The sequence below is a fragment of the Pituophis catenifer genome, unplaced genomic scaffold (assembly GCF_029215685.1).
Source record: "Pituophis catenifer annectens isolate HBS135680 unplaced genomic scaffold, rPitCat1.0.hap2 SCAF_2, whole genome shotgun sequence".
Lineage (NCBI taxonomy): Eukaryota > Metazoa > Chordata > Lepidosauria > Squamata > Colubridae > Pituophis > Pituophis catenifer.
This window is the reverse complement of record NW_027256882.1, coordinates 202,542,617-202,554,016: the sequence shown is the minus strand read 5'-3', so window position 1 is coordinate 202,554,016 and position 11,400 is coordinate 202,542,617. Positions and strand designations below refer to the sequence as shown.

At 38.3% G+C, this 11,400-nt stretch overlaps 1 protein-coding gene across 6 annotated transcripts; it reads right to left on the bottom strand.

The window, feature by feature from the left end:
- Nucleotides 1-237: 237 nt before the first annotated feature.
- On the bottom strand, nucleotides 238-10,925 carry FUT10 (fucosyltransferase 10). Of its 6 annotated transcripts, none has more exons than XM_070935463.1 (5): nucleotides 10,715-10,925; nucleotides 8,462-8,757; nucleotides 6,183-6,465; nucleotides 4,110-4,945; nucleotides 238-725 (listed from the first exon to the last, which is right to left on the bottom strand). In XM_070935463.1, exons 2-5 carry the CDS (start codon nucleotides 8,540-8,542, stop codon nucleotides 501-503), a joined length of 1,425 nt encoding a protein of 474 aa, XP_070791564.1. In that variant the 5' UTR covers nucleotides 8,543-8,757; nucleotides 10,715-10,925; the 3' UTR covers nucleotides 238-500. The 6 variants fall into 6 exon arrangements, with proteins under 6 accessions (XP_070791564.1, XP_070791566.1, XP_070791567.1 ...); XM_070935465.1 differs by having other exon boundaries at nucleotides 8,462-8,754; XM_070935466.1 differs by lacking the exon at nucleotides 10,715-10,925 and adding an exon at nucleotides 10,520-10,661.
- Between the last annotated feature and the right edge of the window lie 475 nt (nucleotides 10,926-11,400).

Sequence of the window (11,400 nt, the reverse complement as noted above, 5' to 3'; positions counted from 1 at the left end):
CAGAATTTTTACTACCGGTTCTCCGAACTACTCAAAATTTCCGCTACTGGTTCTCCAGAACTGGTCAGAACCTGTTGAAACCCACCTCTGGACAGTTCATTACTTCAACTACGTGTAAACTTGCAAGAAACATAGAAAGCACGTTGATTCCGAGTCAGAGCACTAGATTCAGTCAGATATCTTTTGCAAATGAGCTTGAATGTAAAACCTAGCAGAAACAACCACAGGCACACAAAGTGGAAAAGGCATGGATTTTATTACATTCTTGTGTTAATCTAAACATGTTAAAAATATGTCTTAGTATTAGCAGTAAAAACACACGTTACAAGATGACCAAACAGGTCATGATAAATAGTTACTAAATACACCTTTTAATACATTCAGGGATTAAAAGTGCTTCCTACTTTATTCTGAACACTGGATTTTGCTACTACCGGTAGCTAATTCTGGTTGCAGGTTTTTTTTTCCTATCTTGAGGTAAGTACTCCTTGTTTTTTAAACTAGTCTCTAAAAACCAGAGTCCAGAATTCCAGGGCTGTGAAATTCCTGTTCCTTTCTACCAGCTGCTGCAGTGCACGAGCTTCTCTCTTAGATTGTTCAAAGCTTGATCTCCACACGTCCTGGAGAACAGTTCTCTGCACACTGAGAGGAGAAAAGGCAAATGCTTGAGGACTGGGGCAGCTCAGGTGGTTTGCTTCTGCCTTCCATCTTCTTGGTGGCATTCCCTGATAAAAAGATAAAAACACAATCTGTGTTTATTTGTTGTCGGGTTTAAGAGGTGAAGGTTGGTTTTCTGCCATTTCAAATACTTTGGTCTTCTAGACTTAATTTAATTTAATTTAATTACTATTGTAATTAAAATCCTTAATAAAATTATATGGGGGGGGGAAGCAAATTGCCAGAGTTTTGTTCTACCAATTATGATACCATGGTTTTTGTGGGTTCAGGCAGAATAGTTTGGCTCCAACTTGCTAAATACTGATATATTATAAAGACACACAGGTTGAGTTCAGTGTTAGAGAATAAGATGTACAGATTCACTCAATGCAACTTCAAAAGATTAAAATATCATAAATTTAAATCTAAATTAAGTTGATGGTGATTAGTCATGCCACCAAAAAAGAATTAACCATTTTTAACTCTTTAAAAGCTCAGTAACAGAATTCATAGACATTTTAAAGCAATAATATTATTTTAGAAAAAAAGAGTGTCAAAAGAAATAATTTCTCCCTAAGTGAAGACCACATGAAAGCCAGAATGAAAATATTCAAAAGAAATGAGGGAACTGATGGATTCCATTCAAAGATTCCAACATTGGATGATTGAAGAACAAGATTAATTATTCTAGCCTATTACAATCAAAACATTTCATTAAACATTCCCAAAATAACTGAACTGCAGAAGTGAGTTGAATTTATACTTTTGATCATATTTTGTATAGAGATTTGCTATATATGCTAATATAAAAACCACCTTTTGATCAGAAAAGAGAACAGTAAAGTTTAAACTTTACAGCATAGTTATACTTTATTTAGGTATAAGCTTTTCGTCAAATCAGATCATCCCCATATTCAGTTTAAGTGCTAAGACTCAGAATCCAACAAAGAGGAGATGGAATTGCATGTAGGCAATTCTACAAAGTGATGTTAGGCAGCTTAGTGACCTAGTGAGGGGGCTCAATGGCTCAGCGATTAAAATGCTGAGCTTGTCAGCTGGAAATCTGACAACCCAGGTTCAAGACCCAAGCACCATGCAATGAGGTGAACGCCAGTTCCTTACCCCAGTTCCTGCCCACCTAGCAGTTTGAAAGCATACAAATACAAGTAGGTTAATAAGTACCATTTTGGTGGGAAGGTAACAGCTTTCCATACACTTTTGGCATATAGCCATGCTGGCCACATGACCATGGAAAACGTCTTTCAATAACCCTGGTTCCTTGGGCCAAGAAACAGAGATGAACACCACACTCTAGAACTGGCCATCACTAAACAGGGAAACCTTTACCTTTAGTGACCCAGTTCAAATTGTGCCCTCTTAAATTCTCTGCATCTCTGTTTAGAAATCAATGTTCTGGCAATAATTGGACCTGCTAATTATCTAAGGGCTTGTTTTAAATGGGGACATCATATCTTCAGAAGTTACATTTCACTGAATGTAGAAAAGAATAAAATGGGTAAAATCTATTTATACTTGACTGAAAGCACAAATTATTGATAATGGAAAACTAGCAAATCCATGTGAAATACAAAAAGGAACAAGATAGGACTGCCCTTGTGTCCCCTCTTCTGATTATTTTGGTTCTTGAAACACTAAATAGAGATATAAAACAAGACAAAAGGATTGTGGGAAAAAAATGACTTGGAGCTGGTTTTGAAAGATCCTTTAAAGGGAATTGAAATATTACTGAGTACATTAAAAGAATTTGATGCAATAACAGGCTTTAAGATTAATAAACAGAAGATGAAGATATTAATAAAAATATGAAAATGCAGGATCAAACAGAACTGAGAGATAAAATGGATTTTAAGATTGAGATGGTAAAATACTTGGATGTTACTATGACAAATATGAATTGTATGTTATTTTAAAGTAATTATATGAAGATACAGAATGAAGTTTTAAAAAGATATATTGAGAGAAAATACAATTGTCATTGCTGGAAGAATTTCTGTGATTAAGATTAATTTCTTGGCTAGAATGTTATTTTTGCTTCAGACAATGCCTGTTTTGACAACTGATGCACTACTTAAATAATGCCAGGATATTTCTAAATTTAGGTGGCAGGAAAAAAAATACATGAGTTAAATATAAGGTGTTATAAGAAGAAAGAGAAGCGTGTTTACCTGATTTGAAAGTATATTTTGCAGCTTGTTTAATTTGGATGAAAGAGTGGGTGTTACTGAGAAAAGAAGACGTTTGAAGTTAGAACATGACTAGAAATTCAGATGACATGGATGTTTATGGTACAATAAAACTAAGGTTAATGTAGATTTTAAAAATGTAGATTTTATTATTCAGAATATGGAATAGATACAAACCCAGGCTGTGGCCAAAAACACCCCTGTTAAGTAAACACAAATGGCAAACTTATTGTGAGTTATTAGAATTTTATCAGAGAATATAAAATAAAATCAAGAGAAGATCTGTGGCAGCTGGATGTTTCTGTCAATAGTTTCTTTAAATATACAATTATTAGAAATATTCAAAGTAGACAAATAAGTTTTAAATAGAACTGTGTACAAATGATGAATATTGCTACAATGTATATTTTTATTGAAATTTGAAATAGAAGACCAAGTGAAAAAAATGCATGATTAAGTGGATTAAAAATTTTGGTTACAATATATAAATGGAACAATGGAAGAACATGTAGCTGAAGGCATTATATGATAATAGGATGCCTATTATCCTATATCATCCTATGCTTATCATTTATAGGATGATAAAATTATGTTAACATCTTAGAGAGAATTTTTATAAAATGACGTATTGTTGGTATATGCCACCAGAGGAATTGTCTAGAATGTATAAAGGTAACTTAAATGTATGTTAGAAATATGAACAACAAGAAGGGACATTTTATCCTTCAAATGTACATCCAAGAAGATGGGAGAACAGAGAAAATAATAGTCCTGAAAGTAAAATGAAGTCGGAAAATGAAATGAAATGAAATGGCGCAGTGGTTAGAGTGCAGTACTGTAGGCCACTTCTGCTGACTGCCTGCAATTTGGCAGTTTGAATCTCACCAGGCTCAAGGTTGACTCAGCCTTCCATCCTTCCGAGGGTAAAATGAGGACCCAAATTGTTGGGGGCAATATGCTGACTCTGTAAACTGCTTAGAGAGGGCTGTAAAGCACTGTAAAGCAGTATATAAGTCTAAGTGCTATTGCTATTGTGTTATTGAAGTCAATGTGCTCTAACTACTTTCTACATTTATGGATCACAGAATGACTCATGGACCTCTTTCGAAGCAACATCTTCTTTCTGTAGGAACTCTGTAATTCTGCAGAATTTTTTTGCCTCTGCTACACTGATTCTGCTAGAGGATCAAAAGACAGCTATTGACTTAATGATGACAAGTCCCTATGGAGAGACATATTTATACTTACTTTTGCTTGTCTCCGGATATTTTCCCATACCCTCGTGCATACCATGCACTCAAAGGCATCTATGTAGTTATCTTTCATGATATCCTGCACTCCCCATGTGCGTTCTTTCATAACAGCAAGCAGTTGCCTGTTGGAAATGTCACCTTTCAACTTCCATTCAAGGTAGGCCACATATTCCTTGTCATCCGCATCCAAAGCTTTGATATGCTGAGCCAAGTCCTTCGGGTGTGGAAAATCTGTGACAAGAATGGCACTCTTGTTGCTCGGAAGCCAGTCTTGAATTTTGGGAGAGCCATAATAAACAGGCACAACTCCCAGCTTTAGCGGCCTCCAGAGTTTTTCAGTGATATAATCTTCACAGACGGAATTCTCAAAAGCCAGGATGAATTTATACTGAGCGAGTATTTTGTAAAAACTATTGCTGTCCATGGAGGATGGATTTCGGAGATGGTCTGGAAGGTCTCTATTATGCAAACAAGCTCCGTAGGAATCAATTTCAATGTGAGACATCAGCTCCTTTACATAGTTGTCTCTGTCAGAGGGAGGATCACAATCAGATTGTACATAGACCAGAGGCGCAAGTCTCTTCCGCAAGCTGTTCTTTTTTTGCAAAGAAACTGTGTACTTCAGGGATCTCAAGGCCTCAATACTTTCAAGGTACTGGGTGGTAAGCGGTAGATGTGAGTGGCGGCTGAAAGTGGCTGTGTGGTTGAACAAAGTGATGGCAGGAGGTTGGAAAAGCTTGTAGTTGTTTTTGGGGGATTCCTCGTGAAAAAGAGCCCAGTCATGGTAGTCTGCACGGGGCAGAGGTAAGCTGTGTATGCTGAAATCAGTACCTAGATGTTGAAAAATATAACAAATTCCTTTTAATTAAATTTAATGGACTTAGTTGCACTTTCTTCAATAATATAAATAGTCATTATTTCAAGGTAATGTGGTCATTGCAAATAATGCAGACATTCTCCAATTGTAAGATTCATACTAATACAGTGGTACCTTGGTACTCATCATTAATTGGTTCCAGGAGGCGCGATGAGTTCCAAAAATGATGAGTACCAAACAAATTTTCTTACCGTTTTCCCAAAAATAAGACATCCTCTGATAATAAGCCCAATCGGGCTTTTGAGTGCATGGAAATAAGGCCAAGAGTTTATTTCAGGGTTCAAAAAAATATATGACAGGGTCTTATTTTCGGGGAAACACAGTATACGGAATAATGTAGTGAATCACAAGGCAGCCAACATTGACAAATTCTAGCTTGTGAGTTGAGTACCAAACAAACAATGAGTACTGGGATGAAATTTTCGTATCAAAATACGTTGAGTACCAAATTCGATGAGTTTCAAAGCAGCTTATTACCAAGGTACCACTGTTTTAGAAAACTGGAAATTGCATCAGAATGACAGATTTGAAATAGAACAAAAATCCATTTCGGGGGAAAAAAACTAAGAGAAAGAAAGAAATCTGGAAATTACCCTATCAGGACTCAGCATGCTCAGTGGCCATGAAATGTTGATTATTCAGGATGGGGAATAATTACAATTAGTTGCTTAACGACCACTTGAAATTAAGATGGGCTTGGAACTGGTGGTGTGCAACCCATAAGGCACTTCTGGCCATTGTAAAATGTCGTGTAACCTCCTAAATTGACATGACCCTTTCTCGGGCACTTGGCAGCTGGCTTGCATTTATGACTGGTTGCAGTGTCACACAATCACATGACCATGATTTATGTTTCATGCCAGTTTCTGACATTTAATTAATTAATTTCTGGCAAAAAAAAACCCCACCCACACAGAAGAATGGCTTTGCACTTTAGAACCACATGCAAAAAATGTCATAAACTCAGGTCTAGCCACATTGGTCCTTCCTCTTATCACCAAAATGACTTATGACCAGAAATCCTGTGCTAATTATAATCATAAGTCAAGGGCTACCTGTAATATAAATCACCATATTCCCAGTTGGTTCCATTTTTTTTCTGCATACCCAAATCAATATGTAAATTACACAAGAAACGGGGGAGCAAGAGATTATTCAATAACCTTTCCAAAACTTTAGCCAGTCCCTTACCGTAAAAAAGAAAAGCTTTAGTCATAGGATTGTGTTGGTAAGTCCTGTTGATAGTAAAGAAGCAAACATTTTCGCCACACTGAGCCTGCCGTCCAGATTCTCCCGTGAGTGGAGACCACCAGAGCAAAATGGGATATGTGCCTCTGTGCAATTTTTTTCCTGCACTGGGGTCAAGTTTTGGCTTTTTGAAAAACAGAGGAGGATATTTCTGGAATTCATCTTCGTTTTGTGAGGCTGAGTTTTTTGAGGTCAACTGTTCAGACTTGCCCAGTTCCACAACCACCTTTTGAAAGCAAAGAAAAATTAAGAATTATCAAAGGCTTAAGAAATAAGGCATAAAACCTCTTTAAGAGGGTATGCACTGATATTGATTTTAAATGGGCTTAGACTTTCTAACGAATGCTAGTTTGGTGGAGCGATTAAGGTAACAGACTAGAAACTGGGAGACTGTGAATTCTGGTCCTGCCTTAGGTACAAAGCCAACTGGGTGACCTTGGGCCAGTCCCTCTCTCTCTCAACCCTAGGAAGCAGGCAATGGCAAACCACTTCTGAAATTTTGCCAGCAAGACTGCAGGGACCAGGCCAGGCACTCACAGGGAGTTATCATTAACTCAAACGGTGCAATCCCCTCCTCCAATACACACACACACACACACACACACACACACTCTTCTAAAATGTACTCAGTGAGGCTATGATAAACATATTATTTCTGGACTGTTAACTTACTTTGTTCATATATTAGACTATCAGACTATCACAGTCTGTGAAGCTCCCTTCCTCCTCATGGTTTCCAGAAAATCTTTAAAAGATAATTTTATTTAATCAAGCTTTTTATTGAACTCTACTACAATTTTACTGCCACTGGGAGAGAGCTGATTTCTTATTACTGCTGAGGCTTTTTTGTATTTTTTGTTTATTCTTTTGTTCCATTTATAATTTTAAGTCTTTTTTGTGCGGGGCAAGGTATAAAAACTATAAAATAACCAAGCAACCAAACTTACAGAAAACAGTTTTATTCAAAAACATCTAAGATGCTTGTTTCCTTCTAGTTTTTAGGAATTTTCCTTGTCTGTATACCATGTCCTATCCTGTTCTCCAGATTCCCCATCCTAGGTGTACCATTTCTAGAGGACTAAAAATACTAACGCAGAAGCTAGGAAGTCTGCTATCCCCATCTCATTTGGATTCAAGCCTACAAACAGCAGATCATAACTTTAATTTCATTATACCACTTCACATGAAAAAATGTATAGTTTTCCACAGGATCCATTAGGACAGGGGTCCCCAACCCCCAGTCACTGGACTGGCACCGGTCCATGGCATGCCAGAAACCAGCCTGTGCAAACAAGCAAAGCTCCATCTGCGGGATGTATGCAGCACACGAAACCACGCCCCCTCTGGTCTGCAAAAAAAACCCAAAAACCCACTCTGCACAGAATCGGACCCTCATGCCCAAAAGATTGGGGGCCACTTGCTGAGGAGGAATTCTGACCCGTGACAGAGTTACCTCTGATCTGGCTTCTCCTTTTTAACTGCATCAGCTCACAGCCTTGCCAGAGGAATCAAGCTGTGGCATTATAAGTTAGAATAATTCATGAAAGCAGAACCAGAGTAATGAGAATGGGGATGTTTTTTGCTCAAGGAAAATAATTTGCCCTGTATTTTTTACTGTTTGAGCATACAGGTATTCCTTGACTTACAACCACAATTGAGTCCAAAATTTTCTGTTCCTAAGCGAGACAATTGTGAATTTTGCACCGTTTTACAAACTTTCTTGCCACAGTTGTTAGGCAAATCACTGCAGTTGTTAAATTAGTAACCCGGTTAGGTGAATCTGACTTCCCCATTGACTTTGCTTGTCAGAAGGTCGCAAAAGGTGAGGACATGACCCCAGGACACTGCAACTGTCATAAATATGAACCAGTTGCCAAACATCCAAATTTTGATCATATGACCATGGGGACACTGCAACAATCGTAAGTGTGAAAAACAGGCATAAGTCACTTTTTTCAGTGCTTTCAAACAGCCACTAAATAAATGGTTATAAATCAAGGACTACCAGTATTATCTATTGGTGAAAACCCAGCCGTAGAAAAGAACAGAGATTTGGAAGCATTGAGCACATAATTAAACCCCTCCCACCAGGCTGAATTCCAAAGTTGATATAGCAGTGTCCCCATTCTATCTCCTAAAACTTTACATTACATAGCTATTCCTTTCTCTCTTTCGGGCATTTCTGAACATATTCCCAGCTCCATCCCAAGTATCTTTGGTACCTGGAAAGTGATCAGGAGAAAAAAGAAAGCCATAAAGCAGAAGCAAGATGCCCAAAATCTTTTCTTCTTAATTCTTTTCATGCCTTACGATCAGGCATACAAAATCTTCATGTTTGGGGGCTCAGGAATCCTTAACATGCCCAATAAGTGGTCCACTTGTATTTTCTCTAGAAATCCTTGTTCTTCTCCACTGTAGTCACTGGTGGGGGGAAAAGTGCCATCAAACCTGAGTCAATCCTTGATCTTGTATTACTGTAGCTTCCTTAATCAGGGATTCCTTAGAATTAATGCACCTGCTAAATGAAAAGATACAGTTCAGAAGCATGTTCTTCTTGGCGTATGTGCTAGGAAGCAGTTCCCAGTCTTCCTGGTGTATGTGGCTGATCACATCCCCATCAAAAACTTTTGAGGCCCATATAAACCTAGAGTTAGCAACACTGAGTGTGTGGGTACTACGGCACATGTGTCCCTCTCCAGGTGGGATCCACAGGACCCAACATTAAATACAAATTATTTATTTTAAGGCCCAAAGCTTTTGAGACTGCCAAATCTCTAGAATATTAGGACAAGCCCGTGAGATTACAATAATTTAAAATTTAATTTAAATTGAAGGTATTTACCAGTATGGCACTAGTGAACTACCAGCCACAAATTGGGAACTATTGTTCTACATTATATTTCCATTAATCTGTAACAAGAATGATATGGATTTTGCTGGCTGTAGAACAGGGGTGTCAAACCCGCGGCCCATGGGCCAGATGCATCATGTTGGCTCTGACCCTGCCTGATTTGGCGAAGTGGGAAAAGTCCTGATATGTCACGTGACGATGCAAGTTTGACACCCCTGCTGTAGAGGATTGGAATTTTGATTCAACATATATAGGTAGTCCTCGTTTTGTGACAATTGAGCCTAACATTTCTGAGCGAAACAGTTGTTAGGGGAATTTTGCCCCATTTTATGACCTTTCTTGCCACATTTGATAAGTGAATCACTGAAGTTTTTAAGTTAGTAACACGTTTGTTAAGTGAAACTGGCTCCCCCATTGATTTAATTTGTTAGGCTGCAAAGGTGATCAACATGTCCCAAGGGCACTGCAACTGTCATAAATATGAGTCAGTTGCCAAGCAACTGAATTTGGATCACGGGACAATGGGGATGCTGCAAAGGTTGTGTTAAAAATGATCTTAAGTCACTTTTTTCAGTGCCATTGTAACTTTGAATGGTCACTAAATGAAATGGTTGTAAGTCGAGGACCACCTGTAGTAGGAAACCATGGAAACAGCAACACAGTGAATAAGGTCACATTATACCAAAAGAAAACTGGATACACACCTACGTTTAATTGTCATCAGTGCTCTTTATTATATGAAAATATAAAATAGGATAGAATAAGAATTCACATATGGAATATAGCTACGAAATTTTGTCTTCCTGAAGAAAATAATGTATCCAGTAATTATTGTAAATCTTTGAGGCAGTGAACAGAAGCAATATGCTTTGTTCTAGAGTAGATACAATAATGCTGCATAATAAATATATGCAAGTTCACATTCATTTGCATTGAAAAATTTACATAATTGTAGAAACTGATCTGAGGCGTCTATAATTTGCTTTTTTAAAGCAAAGAACACACATGAAATATATAATTTCTACAAGACAATTATAGAATCTCTCTCCCGGAAGTGTTAAGGGTACTGTTAGCACTAATATTTTATCAAGGTTTGTAAGGTTTTCCCTTGAAAGGTAAAGGAAGGATTGGTCTGAATAGTCTTTGCCTTTTTTTTTTAAAGTCGCCTCTGCTTCTCTCTTTCAATAATACCGAAGAAACATTAAAACAAAAGCTTAGAACTGACAGACGCTTTAAACATGTAAAAGCTTTTACTATAGGGAGATACAGAAAAGTTTAGAAATTAAAAGAAAGGGGGAGATAAGTTGAAGCCGCTTGAGCTAAAATAGGCCCCAAGTTTTTCCTTTCTCCCTTATGTGAGAGGCGGAGCTGCAACGTTAAATTGGTATTTTTAGTTTAGTAGAGTTAACGTTACGTTTTCCCCTTTTACTTGTAATCTTTTGGCTCGTTTGTTCGTGCCGTTCCAACTGTAAATGCCCCATTGCGTCGCAGAACTGGAGACCAAAAAGTAAACCGAATAAGGAGAGTCTCTCTTTTTAAGGCGCCTTTTCATGCCTTTTGCAGACGTGCAGAACCAACAGGAAAACTATCGCAAATGCTTCCCATAGGAAATAAAGATACTCACCCAAGTCCCCGTTCTTCTTCCTGGTTGTTGCGAGGCGCTTTTTTACTTTCAATTTGTACCTCTACTTCCCTTAGGTTGACAGTAAAGCCTGCAGCGGATCGCGGCGCTCCTCACACAACAACACCCCTACGGAGGACCATCTGGGTCTGGAGAAGCAGATCCCTGGGATCCACCTTCCAGAGTTCCCCGAATCCCACTTTGGAAAACAGGACGTTCCCGAGTTCGTGCGAAGGAAAGTTGGTCTGATTACGCTCATTGTGGCATCGTTTCAATGGAGATACCCAACGTCCGGACCGAAAGGATCTCCATCAAAATGAGGGGGGGAGGGGAGGAGACAATAAATTCGGCAACTAATTTACCCGGTTTCTAGAAGAAGGTTTTAAGTTTCTCGTTGTGGGAGCGCATTTTGGGGAGAAAAAAACAAGATAGTGATCGCGGTTTCCATAGCCGTTTGCAGAGCGCTTGCCAACTCGCTTTAGCATAATGCAGCAGTCTGAGAGCTGCGTCAGACACATTCACACACACCGCCTGAGAGAAAAAAAAAAAAAGGAGGGGGGCTTAAGGTGAATTAATTGCGTAGATCACGTTATAAAACTTTCAACATTTTTTTTCTATTAGAAATAATTGCCTGCCGCCGGTGATAAAGGCTGTGTCCGACTGCAAAACTCCTTATGACCACAAGATGT